This window comes from Protopterus annectens, chromosome 14.part0, assembly GCF_019279795.1.
Source record: "Protopterus annectens isolate FY-2018-M chromosome 14.part0, PAN1.0, whole genome shotgun sequence".
Taxonomy (NCBI): Eukaryota; Metazoa; Chordata; order Ceratodontiformes; family Protopteridae; genus Protopterus; species Protopterus annectens.
In genome coordinates, this window is record NC_056748.1 from 238,892,671 (window position 1) to 238,912,639 (window position 19,969).

The following is a 19,969-nucleotide window of genomic DNA, read 5'->3' on the forward strand; positions in this document are numbered from 1 at the left end:
TGCAGAGGTAGTAGGGAGGTGCATATCCATGGTTAAAGATCCTTATTACATAATTTATGAGGGGATGCCACAAAAAGAATTTATAGCTGGCTAGCTAGGATGCTGCATGAGTAGATACTACAATAAGACTATCTAAGACTCAGCTCATAGGGGTAGTGCTCCTTAATGCAAAAACTAGTAGCTCTTCGTGCATCTAAGTACTGGAGTGATTTCAAAAGTGTTTTTTATAGGAAACCTTTCAATTCAAAGTGCCTGCATTAACACAGGACACTGAAATTGCCACTGTGCAATGAACGGCATCAGACAAACACACAAACTTCATACAGACCCAGTAACTATAACAAAATAGACCTCTTGCCAAATTGTACTTAAAGCTAAGTAGGGTGATTCCCAAGCTCAGAAAGAGATCAGTCTACTCTCTCCTACCACAAGAGTACAGACCTAATTCTTCTTAATATAAAATCATATCTGGTGTAGCAAAAAGTGTAGGAATACAGTTGCTAGCAAATAGATACAGAGTTGCAGTAACTAGCAAACAATTGCAGTAAATCCCTGCCTGAGATAAAGTGCAGAAATCAGCAACAAACTACAGTAACTTTCAAGAGCACTTGAAAATGATTTCAAGTGCAGGAACACAACTACTAATACAACAATATAAGAGCAGCTCTCACAGGTTGTAAATAGAAGTGCAGTTTAGCAACGTTTTGTATTTATCTGCCAAGGATGGCTTACCTGCAACTATGGATGTTTGAATCTCACACTGCCTCAGTGGCACAATGGGGTCTGTGCCTGTACAAACCCAAGCTGGCAGCTTTCCAGTGCGTATAATCTCCTCATCTGACTCCCTGAGATAGGGGAATAGCTAAGCCTTTCCTATCAGGGGATGTTTAATCCCTGCCACAGACAGTCAGTTGTTCAGGCTTTTAGTGCAAAGTAGGAAGAACTAAGAAGGACCAGAAGCAAGAAGTGCCTGACAATCTGCAGCCCAAATAAACACAAACAGAAATAACCAAAGCCAATTAACAACACAAGTTTGGATAATATAAAACTATATACAACATAATAGGGATAGTAGATGAGTACTGTCACTGAGGCAGTGTGAAATTTGAGTATCTGCAGTCACAGGTAAGTGGGACATATTCAGCTGTACTATGTTCATCATTCACACTGCCTCAAGGGCATAAGGGTAGATTCTCAAAGCTCTTCCTTCCACGGAGGAGGCTGGATAAGGCTCCAGGAGCCCCTGTTGAATGGTCTTCAAGAAGCCTGCTCTGGAACTTGAGAAAGAATCCAGTTTGTAATGCTTTGTAAACATATAAACAGAGTACCAGGCTCCTGCCTGTAGAATGTTTCCAGACTCCACTGTATGCTACCAAAGAGGATAACGCTCTGGTGGAATGTGCCTTAACCTTACCTGGAATAGATTTACCATGGTGAAGTAGCAAAAAACAATTGCAGAGGGCAACGAATAAGCAATACTTTGATTAGAGAAAGGTTGACCCTTCTTAGCACAAGAATAGGAAATAAGCAGCTGTTCAGCTTTCCCGAAGGGCTTAGTTCTTTCAAGGTAGTACCTGAGCTGCCTGTGCACATTCAAGGTATGTAGAATCTTCTCTCACTTGTTTTTAGGTTCCAGAAAGAAAACTGGGAAACTGATGGCTTGATTTTGGGCAAATTCAAAAACAACTTATGACATAAAAGAAAGGTTAGTGATTAAAACAATCTTGTCCTTGTAGAAAATCAGATAAGGATGGCCTACCATGAAATGCTGGTGCTCTGACTCCCCTTACAGATGCCAGAGCAATAAGCAAAACAGTTTTCCAAGCAGTGAATTTCAAATTAGCCTGAAAGGCTGTTCTCTAGAAAAGGTAACCCATAGTCATTCAGAATAGGAGCAGTTTCTGAGGTTAGCTGACTGTAAAATACTTTTAGCTAAGGAAACCATAACAACCCTATAGATGGTAATAACATGATTATCGCGTGGTGAAGTTTTTGTTTCTTCTTACTATGAGCTACTAGAGAACAAAATATCTGGGACTAGAGTGTTATGTCTGCCAAGAGGAATCTTAACCCAGATCTCTCCCACACTGAAGGTGTTTGGTTCTCCTGTACCTGTACAAGGTCCTGGAACAGCACAGAGAATGTGTTGCATCCCTATATCACAGAGAGCAGTGGACTCACAACAGAAGGTTATGGGGAAAAGGGTAAGTGATCTTCAGGCTGTTTTAAAGCAACACCAGATTTACAAACCGTAGGCTGGGGAATGTTTTTGCTGATTTTTTTTCTTTTTAGATGCAACTGGATTTGATGAAAGAGTAGCTGTATCAGGAACTATCAAGTCAGAGGAAAACACAAGTCAGAATAATACACAGATACTATTAAGAGCGGGCAAAGGGAAACAATAATAGAAACTATATAAACTGTCCCCTCACAGGAAATAGGGCTAAGCTGCATAAAATATATCAGGAAACATTTTAAAATGCACAAGCCTTGCTCTACAATCTGCACAGTGTAGTAAACAGCAGCACACACAGTCACAGTGCAAAGTAAAATTAATTTGCCCAAATCAAATGTATGCCCTTAAATCAAATAGAAACATTTGAAAACAGCATAAATAAGTGTTTATTTTGAGATTCCCTTGTCAGAAATTAAAAAAATCTCCACAGAAAATCCAAATAAAGTTGTTGTTTGTCATTCGGCTTTTTCCCGGTAAGGGGTCGCCACAGTAGAACTCTGTTCCGCTAATGATTGGCAGTAGATTTTTACGAAACGCCAAGGTGCCAGCTCGATGCAAAACCTTCAATGAAGGCACGCCCATTTACGCACGCATGTCTTTCGAACGCTACCCAACTGCGGGGAAGGCATGCAGACTCCACACAGAAGGCACTTCCAAGCCACGCCGAGAATCGAACAGGAGAACCTCTTGCTGTGAGGTAACAATGCTACCACCGTACCACCGCGGCATGTAGAAAATGCAAATGCAAATAAAGTAATACACAAAAAAATCACTAACAATAAAAACAGATGCAGCAGTGCTACATCAGTATAAATATCATATAAATGAAGAAAAAGTGAAAAATGTAATACTTCACTGTCAGAACTTCAAAATGAAGCAGATAAACAACAGTAACAACAAGTATGAATGAGGCAGTCCAGAGGGTTTCACTAACCCCAGAGAACTTCTGTTTACCAGTACTAATTATAAAAGACTTTAGAAAAGCTCCATAACCGCTTACAAACAATATTAGGCATACAAACAACATAGTAGTAAGTTATAATTCCCAAAGGAATTAATAGCAGTAGTAAACAGTAAGTATAGTAAAATAAAAATTTAACACACATAACTATATAAAAGAATGAAAGAAATCCAAAGTACATAATAGTAAAGAGGAAAGGAAGTTCCCAAAGGGATCTTATCTGAGTCTGAAAGTTGTAATCTTTCAAAGCAGGCTGATGAAGAGATTCAACTCTGTGAGTCCTAAAGTTGGCACTAAAAAATTGAACAACTGACTTTCTGTGATAGGAATTAGGCTTGCCAATGGAATGAGCTATCATAGGGAGTCAGAGGAAGAGATTCTAAGCTCTTGAAAGCTCCGTGTGTGGATTTGTGCAGGCACAGAATCCACACGGCACTGAGGCATTGTGAATGATGAACATCATTCTAGATGTCTGGCATGTACACCAAGTAGACTGAAGTTTGTCCAAATTCAGAAAAATAAAAATTTCAGCCTCTGCATCCTAAGCCAGCCCTGCAGTCAAACATTTGTTTACAAATTGAGTAAAGCTAACATGAATAATTAGACTGAAAATTGTCTGTCTGTATCAAAATTATCCTGCTTGCATAATGACTACAGATTCTTTTAGCCTGTGTGTGCATGTGTGTGTGTGTGTTAGCACACCCCAAAGTTTACTGCAGTACTGTTTGAAGGTAAGAACCTGCCCTTCTCTCACTGAGACATAGGTTCATAGGTTCATAGGTTCATACTAGGCTATCTGCCCAAGGGCATTTATAAGCCTAGCCCAGAGTTTTTGTGGCTTTCGCCACCCCTTTAGTTTGAAGAAAACTATGCCCATTATTTTGCTGTGCCTCTGTCAAGCAGAGACACTGAGGTAATCCCTGGGGTATATCTGCGATCTCCCATCCATTGGTCAAGATTTCTCTTGAACACGGCCAGCGAGGTGCTCTGCCTCACATGTACCGGGATTTTGTTCCACAGCATAGGGAGTCTTTGGGTGATGAATCTGTCCCTCCAGCACGTCCTATTAATAACCGTGTCAAGGTTTAAGTCTCCCGCCCTTGTAGTTCTGTGGGATCTAGATTTTTTGAGGTGAAGCATGTTCATCAAATCTGGGTTTGACATGGCCTTGTATGTCAGGCACAGGTCACCTCTGAGCAAGCGGTAAGCGACTGAATAGAGCTGAAGTTGTTTCAGTCGGGCAGCATAAGACATATTTTTGAGACCCTTTATCCTTTTGGTAAGGAACTTTTGGGGCCTTTCCAGCTGCTGCAGGTGTCAGGTCAGATACATTCCGAATGGGGCATTGTACTCAATCATTGGTCTGATGAGTGATGAGTACAAGGGGATGATGACCTCCCTTGATCTAGATGTGAATCCCTTCATGATCAGGTGGGCAATGTAGAAGGTCTTCCTAACTACTTTAGCAATGTGAGTGTCAAATGAAAGGTTACTGTCAACCTGGGTCCCCAGATCCCTGATAACTTCTTCTGTGCTCAGTGGATTGCCACCTATATGGTAGCTAGGGGTAACCTTGTTTTTCCCGAAGGGTATGACTATGCATTTCTTGGCGTTTAACTTTAGGCCATGGCTCTGGCACCAGTTATCCATTTCTGTGAGACCCTTCTGAAGGATATCTGTGTCAGATGTGTTTTCGACTATGGCGCCCAGTTTGCAATCATCTGCAAACTTTGTCAGCCATAACCCTCCTGTGTTTGCTTGTACTTCAGAAAAGTAGATGCCGAACAAGAGTGGGCCCAGGACTGAGCCCTGTGGGACCCCACTTGTGACAGGCTTTGAGTTTGACATGGCGCCAGCAACTCTGACCCTGTGGGTTCTGTCACTTAGCCAGTTTGCAACCCATCTTGTGATGTATGGGTTTACATTTAAGCTGATGAGTTTTTCAACGATACCTGAGTGGGGTATTGTGTCGAAAGCCTTTGCTAGGTCGAGGTAGGCTGTATGGACTGCCTTTCTCTCATCAATGGCCTTGGTGACTGTTTCGAAAAAGTCGACCAAGTTTAAAAGGCATGATCTGCCTTTGACAAAGCCAAACTGGGTTGGATCCAATGTCTGCAAGTTCCCTATGTCTTTATTTATGAGTTCCATTATGATCCTCTCCATGGCTTTGCAGATCAGGCTTGTCAAGCTGATGGGATGGTAATTTCCAGGGTCGGTGGAGGCACCGCCTTTGTGAAGTGGGACCACAGTTGCCGTGCGCCACTCCTTGGGTATGTATCCTGAGGTGAGGCTAAGATTAAACAGCTGTCCTAACTGCGGGTTTAATTCCTCGTTGAGTTTATGGAGCACACAGCCGGGGACACCATCCGGTCCCATGGATGCTGTGTTTCTCGCCTTAGAGAGAGCAGTTCTCACCTGGGCGTTAGAGATGTTTGGGGGGCTACAATCCTCTGGTATAGATATCTCTCCTTTTGGGGGAGGAAGTTTGCACTGAACCTGTCAGCCAGTATATTGGCAATGTCTGTAGGTTCAGTAATTTTCACATCATTTTGAACTAATTCTGAGCATATCTGGGAGTTTCCTCCCAGGTTTCTAACATAGCTAAAGAAGGCCTTATGATTGTCTTTTGAGTCCTTAGCGATTTTTCTCTCAAAATTTGCCTTGGATGATTTTATGAGAGCTCTTAGTTTTTTACTTATAATGATCAAAGGTGTCTTACCTTTTAAGGATTTTGCTCTATCTTGTAGTAGCTTTCTCCTTTTGTTGTAGAGCTTGTTTATGGCTGGGGTCCACCAGACTGGACGCTTGCCTTTGGTACAAAGAGTCTTTGTTTTGTTTGGGATTGCCTGATCCATGCAGTCCTGTAGGTGCTGGTAGAAGGCATTTGTAAGTGATTCAGCGGCTTGAGTAATGTTTACCGGCTCGGGGCCTTAAAAGAGACCACACTAGTCTTTAGAAGTGTGAAGTCGGCTTTTGAGAAGTTCTTCACTGTGGTCTTTTTTATCTCAGGTGGGGGCGGGATGAGGACCTCCAGTGAGATTAGTTTATGATCTGATCTCACCAGTGAGGGGTGTACTTCCGGTGTTGAACATTGTGATCCCATGTTCGTGATGATGAGGTCAAGTATGTTTTCACCTCTTGTGGGGATGGTGACTAGTTGTTCCATGGCATTTGAGTTTATGAACTCCAGAAACCTTTGGGCTAGAGTGTTTGGGCTTGAGTAGTGATCCCAGTCTATATTAGGGTAGTTGAAGTCACCTAGTATGATGGTGTTTGGAGATACATTTATCCCCTCCAGTGTTTTCAGGAAAGCTATGTGAGTTTCCTGAGTTTGAGAGGGTGGCCTGTAACATGCTACAAATTGCAGAGCAGTTTTGCCTATGGTTAATTGCACCTGGATGGTCTCCGATGCATCGTGCGTTGCCACCAACCTTGAGGTGTGGGTGTCCTTGATGAATATGGACACCCCCCCTCCTTTCTTGGTGTTGTCCGGATTTTGGGGCCGGAACGCATGGTATGAGGTAAAACCTGATAGTGCTGGGGTGCTCACAGGAGCCTTGAACCAGGTTTCAGTCACAGCACAGACATCGATGTTCTCCATACTGAGAAGGGCCTCGAGTGCGTGCATCTTGAGGTTGAGACTTCTGGCATTGAGCAGCATTACCCTTAGTTTTTTTCCTTTTTTGTGTTCTAGGGTGGTAGGTTTAGAATTTGAGCCTTGCCTAAAAAAGGCACTGTGGGGGTGGCAAGAGCCTTTGCCAATATCCGGAAGCCCAGGGGTGACAGGTGCAAGCCGTCCCTTATGAAGCAGCGTGGCTTGTCCAGCATGTCATCCCAGGCAGACAGACATTGGATCCCCTTTGAATGACACCAGAGTTTAAGCCAATTATTAAAGCTGATCATCTTATCTCTGTATTGTGGCATCATTCTTGGTGAAGGTAGGATACTGCTCAAGGTCAGGATCATACCTGCCTGGGCTACATAATCAGAGAGCTCCTCAATGTCTCTTTTCATGTAGTCCAAGGAGGTACGTCTCAGGTCGTTTACACCAGCGTGGACAATGACTGTACTTGAGTTATTATAGAGCTTAGGCAGATCACAGACTGCATAATGCCTGTATGGAGTGTCTGGAATGTACGCTCCTGTCTCAACATAATGTGATCTTCCTTTATCTGAAAGTAGTTATTTGCCATGCCTTGCCCAGAATGATGCCACAGTACAAGGACACAATGATTGACTTCAACAATTGGGTAAGCTTCTGGTGTCATTCAAAAGGGATCCAGTATTTGTCTGCCTGGGAAGATATGATCGACAAACCACAATGCTTTGCCAGAGATGGTCTGCACCTGTCACCCCTAGGATTCAGGTTACTGGCTAAATCTCTTGCCACCCCTATAGTGCCTTTTTTAGGCAAGGTTCAAAGGATAAAGCCACCACCGTAACAGATACAAGCATGCAAAATCTGAAGGTAATGCTACTCAATGCTAGAAGTCTAAACCTCAAAATGCACTCTCTCAAGGCACTCCTAAAAATGGAGAACATCGATATCTGTGCAGTAACTGAGACCTGGCTCAAGGCTCCAGAGAGCACCCCTGCAATACCAACCAGGCTACAATTCTTACCACACTTTTCAGCCACAAAACCAAGACCGAAACACTAATGGTGGAGGAGTGTCCATATTCACCAAGGATATTCACACCTCCAGGCTAGTTGCCCAACACAATGCATCTGAAATTCTCCAGGTGCAACTAACACTAGGTAAGACTGCAATCCAAATTGTAGCTTGCTACAGATCCCCCACCATGCCCCAAGATTCTCACTACACCTTTCTAAACATACTGGAAAATATTAAGATACAACCAAACACCCTAATACTGGGTGATTTCAACTACCCTGCCATTAATTGGGAAAACTACTCGGGTACCAACTCCTTTTCCCAACGGTTCTTGGAATTCATGAATTCCAACGCCCTGGATCAACTAATCCATTGTCCCACCAGGGGCTCCAATATCCTAGACCTGGTCATTACCAACATGGGATACAGATGCTCCACACCAGTGGTCACCCTCTCATTGGTCAGGTCTGACCATAAGCAAATCACCTTTGACATCCACATCCCATCCCCACCCCCCAGTAAGGAAACCTCCTTAAAAAAACTTCTCCAAAGCCAACTTCATGCTACTGAAGTCAGAAGTGACAAACTTCACAACACCCACGCAGACGGGATCTGGAAGTTCAACTGCAGAATCCTACACTAAGGCACTGTATGAGCACATCCACACGTGCATGAATCGTGCCATCCCAAATAGAACCAAGATGCTCTTCTCCAAAAAAGGAAGCCAATCTGGTGGTCCCCTGCTATAAACAAACTATACAACAGAAGGAAGAAACTGTTGCAGAAAAGAGGAAAATCCCAGGACGCAAAAACCTTCCTCACCAGCCTCAGTAAGAAGCTGAGATCCCTCATAAAATCCTGAAAAGCTAGTTACAAAAATAAAATTGCCAAAGATTCCAAAGACAATCACAAGGCATTCTATAGTTATGTCAAGAATCTAAATGGCAATGCTCAGATCTGCTCTGAGCTACAACAGAATGGCATTAAATATACTGATCCCAAGGATATTGCCAATATCCTGGCAGATCGATTTAGTGCCAACTTCACCCCCCTGTCACCCCCTTAAGGGCCCATCTCAATACCAAAAGATTGCCAAATTCTGATAATCACGGCCACACAGGTAGAAACCGCACTCTCCAAAGCTATGAATACAGCATCCATGGGACCATATGACATCCCAGGCTGTGTACTACATGAACTACAAAATGAACTGGCACCTCACCTAAGTGTCATGTTTAATCATAGCCTCACCTCAGGCTTCGTGCCCACTGAGTGGCGCACAGCTACAGTTAACCCGCTTCACAAGGGAGGATCCACCTTGGATCCCGGGAACTACCATCCCATCAGTCTGACAAGCCTGATCTGCAAGGGCATGGAATGCATTATCATGGAACTTATAAACAAAGACACTGGCAACCTTCAAACACCGGACCCCACCCAGTTTGGGTTTGTGAAGGGCTGATCTTGTCTCCTGAATCTGATTGACTTCTTCAAATCAGTCTCCAGAGCTGTGGACAAGGGTAAGGCGGTCCACACAGCCTATCTGGACATCGCCAAGGCCTTCGACACCATCCCCCACCCTGGAATCATAGATAAACTTACTAAGCTGGTCATAAATACCTACATCACTCGATGGGTTGCCTACTGGCTTACTGACAGAACCCAGACTGTAAAAGTAGCCGACTCCAAATCCAGCTCCAGACAAGTGACAAGTGGAGTACCTAAGGGTTCAGTCCTGGAACCACTCTTGTTTGGAATCTACTTCTCTGAAGTACAGGCCAACACTAAGGGACTCTGGCTAACAAAGTTCGCAGATGACTGCAAACTGGGAGCCATTATTGAATCCCCAAATGATGCAGACATTCTACAAAAGGGCCTTACAGAAACAGATGCCTGGTGCCAGAGCCATGGGCTCAAGCTTAATGCCAAGAAATGTATAGTTATCCCCTTTGGAAAAAAACATGTACCCATTTATTACCACATAGGTGGCAGGACACTAAACATTGAAAATGTTATGAGAGACTTAGGGACACAGGTGGACAGTGGTCTCACTTTCGATAACCACATCACCACAACAGTCAGGAAATCCTTCTATGTGGCACACCTCATCACTATGGGCTATTCATCCAGAAAAAAGGAGGTCATTGTCCCACTGTACTCATCCCTCATTAGACCCATTATAGAGTATAATGCCCCATTTGGTATGTACCTCACAAGACATCTGCAACAGCTGGAAAGGCCACAGAAATACCTCACTAAAAGAATTACAGGCCTAAAGCAGATGCCATATGCTGACCGTCTAAAAAAACTCCAGCTATACTCTGTGGCATATAGTCTACTCAGAGGCGATCTCTGCTTAACATACAAGGCCATGTCAAACCCTGAGCTGTTGGACATGCTCCACTTAAAGAAATCCCAATCTTTCAGAGCCACATGCTCCAGGGATCTAAACCTTGTCATCACAATATACAAAACATGCTGGAGGGATAGGTTCCTGACCCAGAGACTCTCCATACTCCTGGAACAGACTGCCCATACATGTCAAGCAGAGCACCTTATTGGCCCTCTTCAAAACGAACCTTGATGATTGGATGGGAGATAGGAAATTCACCCCGGGATCATGTCAGTCGCCCTGCTAGACAGGGGTCCGGAGAAGTAAATATTGTGGGAAGAAATATCCAGGGAATTGTTATGACTAGGCTTGCATAGGCCCTAGGGCCAATAGCCTAGTACCAACCTATGAACCTATGAAAAATATTTTCAGTGGGTACATTTTGCTAAGGTGAAGCACACTGAGTCTTACTACCACAAAATAACTTTCAGCTACACTGTCTGCCTTACTAATAATGCTTTCTGGGATAGGCTTTGGCTCTTTCACCATATTGCATAGTATAAACAGGCATTAGATGTATAACAACTGTTACATTTGCCCCTCTCCTATTAGCTTTACTGCCATCTAAAACTATTCTATGAGAGAAGACAACTGTGTAGGAGGTGAGCAGGTGGAAACTTTACTTATAAGAGGAAATTGTTTGCAACTTACCTGATTCCAGTAATAGCCTTTGCAGTTAGAACGAATACAACATAAATAAATAATAATATCAAGACAGACATCAGCAAGAACGTATTAGTATACAAAACATGTAATAATTATGTAATAAAGGTATCTGAACAATCTAAAAATTTGTAAGATGTTTATGTGACTCAGATGAGCCATGCTGTAAATTTCAACAAGACAATAGACATAAGAACCAAACTTTGATTTCATTTTTTCCCTTAGTCTAATTTTGGACAAAACCTTTCTAACGTTCATGTAATCGGACACAGCCTTGGGGCACATGCGGCAGGAGAAGCAGGGAAAAGGAAACCTGGCTTAGCAAGAGTGACAGGTAACGTACCTTATCATTATACGTTCAATCAGTTCTCAGCTCCTTATAGCTTTTCATGAATTATTAAGCCCACAAAAAGCTGTGATTGATGAGTAGCAAACAGCAACTGTGCACATACAGGCCTTGCAAATAGTAGCCATTATTTCAGATGTCATATTTCTATTATTTCTAGTGCTATAGCAAGATTAAGGGTGTTTTCTTGCATTAGATCAGGGTCTGATAATGACTTCCTCCTATGTTTTATTGATCTGAAATTCTGAATTATTTGTATCTGTATTTCTTTAGCAACATTTGAGAATTTAAAGTTCGTTACCAAGGCCCTAAACTAGTTATGCACAGCACTGCTGAATTGGAAAAAAATCAGATTGTGAAATTTTCCTGGGCTGAAAGTGTTTTTATAGATTAGCAAATTTGTCACTGGGCTCTGACATGGCTTCAGATATCTGATACATGTGTGTTACCTGCTACATGTTATATTTAGGGCTAATATTTAAATCTTGACACCCTTTTCTTCCTCTGTTGTCCTATATTTTTTATTAAAGTCCCAGTTGAATATTGGCAGACTTGGTATATCTAGTGTAATTTCCTTTGAAATACTCGTTCTAGTTTTGCTATGTAGGTCTAGTAACATGGCCTCTCTTACATGTGAACTTTGGCTATATATATATTTTGCTTTTAAAAGAAAGACAATGTAACTGCTTCTTTACTTGATAGCAGTCCACTTTTCTTATTACAGACTTTAGGTATGTATGCACTTTCAGTTTTACAAAGAATAAAATGACCTTTATACAACTTTTATTTATTTTGCAAGTTCAATACATTTGAGTATTGTATAAACTCTTTATTCTCAGCATCATTTTGTGTACTGTAATATATAGAAAGTTATTTTAGAAGATTAACATGATTGACAAGGGGGCTGAATATGGTGTAAGGAAAATGCTGCACTGATTTAAGTTTACTCTGAGACCATGTGACCTTGGAATAGGCTGTATGTGACAGACAGGTATAAAGGATCTCTTTTCATTTTTGTCTGGCAGTTGTCACAGATGATTAAGTCTAGGCTAGTGCTACCTGCACCTTTATAATCTAGGATCATGGAATTGTGATTACTTCATTTTGGATTTTTGACAAGATGACATGATTTGAAGCTTTACATCTTAACATAAAAGATGAGTGGCAGTAAATACTTTGTGTGTGCCTGACATCTGAGAATGACTAGCTTTCTCAAACTTCTTCAAAGTCTAGATGGCTGTGTCCAAGACTTTTTTGTAGTTTTTATAATTCCCAATGTACCTAGCATGATGGAAGAAGTCAATTATGCCCATTTAGCGACCGGGGGTTCTGTTTCAATGCTTGATGGGAACAGGAATGTAGCCAGGAATTTACAAATTGGAGCCATACTGCATCCCTCATAGAAGGAATAGGCCATGCTACAGCATTGTGGAACACAGAACCTTATTCCATCACTATCTTATAAAAGATATAGGTCATGTGACAGCACTGCAGAACATAGTACAGATTCTCTATAGGAACATTGTCTTTTTGACAGTACAGAACTTTTGTTCTTCACACAGACTGACTTTTGTTTACAGTGCTGCTTTGCAACAAGATGCTACATGACAGTTGGCAGACTTGGCCTACAATGTATTACTGCAATAAGCCTCTTTTCACATCACTGTAGCCACTCCCACTGAAGATGATTCATACTTGTGTTGCTGTAACAGCTGGCTCACAGCACAAACCACTAGTTACCGTAATGAGCCGCAAGCAGTGGTCAGAGTAAACTCAACAGGGAAAGGTCAGTTAACACTAAAACACTAACAAATAAAAATAAAAAAATAAATAAAAATAAAAAACTCTAGGCTCAAGACCTGGAAGCTGACTGGAAGGAAAACACAAGAGTTCAATGTTTAGTCAGGGTTGTAGCACCTCAGGAAGAAAAGGAAATAGGTGGAGCTGAAGAAGAATGGCAGCATGTCAAAACAGCATTTGTGAGGACTATAGAACAGATATGTGTCTGAGCCAAGTATGGAAATAAGATATGCAAGGAAAGCAGTTGGTGAAATGCAGAAATATAGGAAGTCATCAAAAGAAAGATGGAGTGCAGGAAAAAGTGAGATACAGAAAAGACTGACCAGGCTAAGAATGACTAATGTTTGGTTAACAAAGAAGCTAAGAGCACAACTTAAAGAGTAAAGAACAAGACATCAGAGGCACTCTACCAACTTTTGGAAAGTGACTCCAGCAGATGGTATAAAGAAACTTTATCAGACTGAAATGCAAAGATAGAAAGATAAGGAAGATAGTCATCAGACATCTTTCATAAAGGATGCCAGCAACAAGCTGCTCACCACTCCACAGGACATCGAAGGCAGATGGAAGGAGTCTTTTCAGTAGCTTCAGAATGAATCAAATCCCACAGAAGCTGTACTTCCCCAGACACAGCCTATGATGAAAGATGAGAAGGAGCCCACCATAGAAGAAATAAGAATAGCACTATGGAAAACGAGGTCAGGGAAAGTAGTAAGCTCAGATGAGGTCACGGCAGATATGATCAAGATGTTGGGTGAATTAGGGATGAAATGGCTTCTGTGGGTACTCATAGCAGTATGGAGGGGAAACATAGCCCAGATGACTACAGAATAAGCATTATAGTGCCAGTATACAATTACAAAGGGGTCATTCACAACAGTAGACAGTACATAGATACCAAACTCCTGTAACACGCCATGAAAATAATGGGAGTGTGACTGATAAAAAATACACAGCTCAGATTTAGATCAGGATGCAGCACACCTGACCTGATGTTTTAGTTAGACAAAAGGTCAGTTAGAGAAGAAGCTAGAGATGAGAAAGAGTCCAACTTGTTATTCCTAGCCTTGGAGAGAAAACATATGAAAAGCTGCCAAGAAAGATGATTTGGACAGTCTTGTGATGGTTCAAAGTTCAGGAAACATTGGCAGAATTAATGCAGGCTATGTAAAGTCAGCCAATGATGTAAGTTCAAACAGTTCTCATACTCACAGAGGGATTCCAAGTGGATGTGGGAGTGGATGTGCATCAGGGTTCATCTCTTGGCCCACTGCTGTTCATTCTAGTGATAGACTACATTAGCAAGCAGAATGGACATCACAGATTAACACAGCTGGTGTGTGCAGATGATGTGACATTACAGGTAGACCCTGAATAAAACTTTTAGCAAATGATAAGGGAATGAGATGCAAAGTTTAAGGCACGTGGGATGAAAACATGAGGGAAATCATGAGAAGCTGAATGAAGAGATGGATAAAGAGAAGGGAAGTCTGAATGAGAAGGTCAAACCAAAAATCAGAGGGGTTGCAGCCAGTTGGCACAGAATGTTAGTGTAGTGTGTGACAGGAGAAATGCCAAAGAAGTTGAAATGTAAGGTGTACAAAACAGTGATGTGGCCAGTATGGTACAGAAACTTGGGCAGTATAGGTAGAGCAGTTGATGAAGCTGAAGTGCCTATGATGGGTGGTAGGATGCACATTGTGGGACAGACAAAAAAATGAGGACATCAGAGTAGAAGCCCAAGTAGTTCCAATGGCAGTAAAGAAGATTTGGGACAAACTGAAAAAAATAAAAGGAAATTATGACATCCAGCAAAGAGATGGATTGTGGGACAGAAGATCTGTAACAGTCAGGCTTGACTGTCAAAGAAGGTAGGATAGTGGCATTGAATCAAATGAGCTGGCAATGGTTGATGTGACACCTCAACCTCATGATGAAAATGGTAAAAAGGGAGGATGATGAAGATGACTGATATATCAACACCCTTTGTAACAGGGGTCTATTCACCTAGCAAGTGTGAGTCGTACAACATGGTATCCAGGTCTGCAGAGCTCTACTGATTTCAGAATCCAGACACCATCCGCATTGCTTGTTTTATTGTTTTCTCACACTTTGTCTTATTCTTCAGGTTTTTCCTGTGGCCCTTAATTACATGCTAACTAGCCAACACAACACTGTAAAAACTGTAGAATAATGACTAATTATCCCAGGGTCTGGACCCCACTAGGCTCCAAGAAGTCGTAAGGATCTAAATGCTCTCATTTTAGAGATTTTTTCTAACCTTGTGATCCAATGAAGACCTAAACAAAAACTGTGACTACTGGAAACAACTTCAGTCTTATTTGTAATTGTCAAGGAAGAAATAAGTTATGCTCAAAGCTTAATACCCGACAAAATAGTGGCACCCAATAAACTGAGAAGATGAATCCTTGCAAGAATGTACTCATGAATAGTGCCGACCTCCAGGAATAATGCCTGCCTCCCTATCTCCCACAAATAAGTCACCTTCTATGTATCCCTCTAGTGACAGATTGTAATGACAGCACAAGAGCAAATAACCACTTGTATATTTCAAGTTGCTGCATCACATGTATACATGGCATGCTTCCTTGCCCATACCCCCAAAAGACAGACACTTTCTGTGCAGCCCTCTGATGTCAGATTGGGATGAAAATGATATGACAAGCAGAACACATATTTCAACTTGTTTCTGTCAGGATTATATAAGCAACATGCTTTCTTACCCATAGCTTCAAAAGATAGTCACTTGTAAAACCATCTTATGTCTGATTGTGACAAAAATGAAAACATAACTGTCTCAAAAATGTGCTCCAGTTTATTGTTCCTGGACATTGCAGTGCACTTATACAAGCATTAGTGGCCTTCTGTGAAAACAACTGAAGTTTGACTGTAAATAAAGTTAAAGAAATAATAACAAACATGCTGTCCTCAGCCTCTACACAAGCTATAACAATCTTCTGTGCACAACTCAGTGGCTTAATTATGAGGAAAATTAAAGAATAATGCTCACACTGCCCACAGCCCCCTTACCAGCTACATCAAATCTCTGTGAATATTTCGGAGGTCTAATTGTGAAAAAATAAAGAAACAATGACCACAATTTTCCCCCTTAAAACACACAAGCTAGTATATCCTATCCTGCATACTTATAGATTTAATACGTAAAAAATTTAGAGTGAACTTCAGTGCTGAGGACATGCAAAACTTTAATAAATAAAATATACATAAAGATAAAAAACAAGAAGGTGAGCACTTTCACAATCTACTGGCTGCTTCTACAGACCTACCAACACCCAAACAAATTTCTGGCAAGTTATAAACAGTTGGAAGACAAAATATACAGACTGAAATGTCTGTAGTGGCAGAGACTTCATTTTGAAGCCTCACTGTTTCATAAAGTTATATCGAGGGGATTAAGGATCTTTAAGATGCCAACTTTTGGAGAGACTTATCCCAACCTGCTCAAATGTTGGTAGGTGTTGAATTTATAAACAGGCTTTGAGTATATGCGGCTGCTAACTGACTACATCAAACCCTCAGAGGAAGCATTACTGAAGGACATTAAATTTCTGCAGTCCACAATCACCCGGAACGTTACAGCAGGGGTGTTTGGAGACAGCTTTGTGAGACTGTATGAAAGTGTGTCTAATTTTGAAAATAGACTCCGGTTGCAGAAATTAAAAAAAGATTCTGAGAGATCTCTCTGATTTCAACAAGGGTCATGTTTTTTCATGGCAAAAAAAAAGCTGTTTCTAATAATGAAACTACGGGCATGTCTGTGGATGTAAATGTCCCTTTAAGAGAACCTGAGCCTGTAGGAAGCAGCTCAGAGGAAGTTGCAACAACAAGCAAAGATGGTGCAGATGTTTCCAGTGCCGTTAACAGAGGAATCACAAAACAGACAGCTTTTGTTCTCTTTCCAAGTTGCTCCCTTTACCAAAGGACTTCATGAAAGGGAGGTTCAGAAGTCGGTTGAGATGCAGGCACCTCAGGCAGAGGTTGCAGTCAATGGATTTACAACAGAACAAAGTAACAACTCGCAACAAAGGAACGACGAAGTAGTTATAAGCTTATCTTCCATTCCACTGACTAAATGAGCAATACAGACTGCTAAGGAAAGGACTGTTTTTTATACCTGCAAGGGAGTCTGATTTGGCAGATGTAATTATAGATCTGAGTTGTTTGCCAGAAATATTTGTTTAATACTACAGTTTACAGAGAGTAAGCATGTTTTTTTTAAAAAACAACTGCATTTATACCAGAGACTAATCCCTTAGTAGAAACTTTTCTCTCACGTGAGAAAGAAATATGGGAAGCACTGCAGAAAGAGCATAGTAAAAAAATTCTTAAAACCTTTCTCCTAGTGAAATGAAAGCACTACAAAAACTGAAAGCTATGACATCTATAGAAATCCATCCTGACGATAAGGGGGGAGATTATGATTTTAAATAAAACTTTTTATCTAGATAGTATGTGTGTTATGTTAAGTGATAGGGATGTATATCAAGTATGGTCAGATATGCATGTTAAAACTATTATGGAAAGACTAACTTTTTTGTGTTTGACTTGCTGATAACTGGGATGATTACAGACAGTTTGTTTAAATATTTATTGTAGACCAACCATTAATAACCAGTGTTGTATGGACTTCTGAAGGTGCATAAAGACATTGTTAACCCTCCAATGAGACCAACAGTATCCAGTAAAAGGTGGGCCACAGAACCCATCTCAATTTTTATTGAAAAAAAGTTTGTGTCCCATTGTAGATATGGAAGAAACAGTGTTGAAAGACACAAAAGATTTTCTAAGAAAGTTGCATCTGATTATGAGCAATGTTGGTGAGGAGAAAGATTTGGTGTTCATGACCCTTGATGTAACATCCCTTTTTACAGTGATTCCCAGTCTATGGGGAGTGGAGAAAATCAGGTCACTACAAACTAGGCATAATTATGAGAAGGCAGAATTGATTTGTACACTTAGTGTCAGAAAATAATGTTTTTTTTTTGTTTAATGACGTGTTTATTTACAAAAGGTTGGCATAGCTGTGGGCACAGCATGTGCCAATAGCTACACCAACCTGGTATTGGCACAATGGGAATATGATTGTGTCAAGAGGAACAATGGTTTTGTAGAACATGTGGTACAAATGTTTTGTGGATGATGTATTTATTCTATAGAAGGGATTGACTGGTTTGATAAATTAATTTCTTGATTATTTACATTCAACCACAACATTCTTTGAGGTTTACGTACACAGCTTCTTCAGAGTGTGTAGAGTTTTAGACATCAAATTGACTAGAGAAGCTCTAGGGGAATTGAAGACATCCATTTTTAAAAAGAAATGCAAGAAAAATGCTATCTTACATAAAACAAGTATGAACCCTCATCACATACTCAGGAATGTAGTGAAGGGTCAGGTATTAAGGGTGATGGAATGTACATTACTTATCTGCTGGTTTTTTGTTGGTTTCTACACTTATAGATTCGATTGTGAGAAAAGTTAAAGAAATACACAAAGAAATAAACTATAGCTACCTTCTGTGTACATTGCTGATGTTTGATTGTAAGGAAAATTAAGGAGCTAATGACTACACTGCCTTCTGTACATACCTCTGACTCTGGCTGGTTTTAGATTAGGTGGGGCCTGGGTCAGAGGCCCCTTCTAAACCTAAGCCAAAATCCCCTTGTATAACCAGGAGATGTTGGGAACCATCAGGCTGCCAGACGTTCCATGCTGCATTTTATACCTTATTTCTGAAACATGATAACTTGTTTATTGTTTAAATGTTACCCAGAAAAATTAGGGTCTATATTAGATAAACAAAAGTTTATCTAATCGAACACTCACATGAGCGAAAATCCAGGAACTCGAAACTGCAATGCCCCCCACACCGCCCGCTAAGTATATATTCCAACTCCGAGATCGCTCTTCAGTGAGGAAAGGGCACATATTCCCATCTTCACTGTACTGTGCTCTCACAATTGCGGTTTCGAGTTCCAAAATTTCGCTCATGTGAGCGTTCGATTAGATAAACTTTTGTTTATCTAACATAGACCCGAAAAATTATATATGTGTCTGCCAATACTGTGTATGGCCACATATAAAAATCAGTGATATTATATACACACACACACACACACACACACACACACACACACACACACACACACACACACACACACACACAATCACATACACATATACACACAAACACATACACATAGAAATACAGACACACACTGTACTCCAACCTACAGGCAAACTGAAAGGAATGCCAATTCTCCTTCATCTGAGATCCTGGATAAACTAAAAGAGAAGGCAAGATGATCAGATTATACACATAAGGAGCCACAGTCAAGAACTTTCCCAGAGAACCAAGGACTGTGAGACAACATCACTACTCCCTGTACCACTGTACCACTGTGCCAATGATCCACTGCTTTCACTCACATATTTGAATTTGAATTTATTACTGCTTAGTATCTGAGTTGTTTGGCTTCTGCTACATTCCTAAAATCAACTGCATTACTAGCTGAGTTAAGTACAAAATTGTAGTGCTAAAGATTGTACTGCATTTAAAATTTCTGTCTATTTAATTGTTTCATTGAATATTGTGGTCTGTGTCTCTCTGTAGTTATTTATTTTTATAGTTAATTGTTTAATAGAATACTGTGGTCTCTCTGTCTCTGCAGTTAGTTTCCTGCCAGCCCTCCCTGTTCTTGTTGTGGTATTAATCTTGGTGGCTTTGGAATTGCCCGGCCCTCCTGTAAATTTGTGTTTGAACACTCCTCCTGGGTCTATCTTATTTGCTCACTCAACCAAGTACAGTGAGATCATATTTTGACTTCACACACTCCTACCAGTCCCATCTGTTCAGCTCTATCCCAGCTCTATTTCAGTCTAGTGTCACTAGCTCATTCTACCTAATACAGAG

General features: G+C 41.0%; 1 protein-coding gene across 1 annotated transcript in view; it reads left to right on the top strand.

Annotated features, from left to right (window-relative positions):
• Nucleotides 1-19,969, top strand: part of LOC122788928 (inactive pancreatic lipase-related protein 1-like) — a 174,699-nt gene that overhangs the window by 73,046 nt on the left and 81,684 nt on the right. The window contains exon 5 of the mRNA XM_044055962.1: nucleotides 11,093-11,201. Coding sequence (XP_043911897.1) covers nucleotides 11,093-11,201 — 109 coding nt within the window. The remainder of the gene's footprint in view (nucleotides 1-11,092; nucleotides 11,202-19,969) is intronic.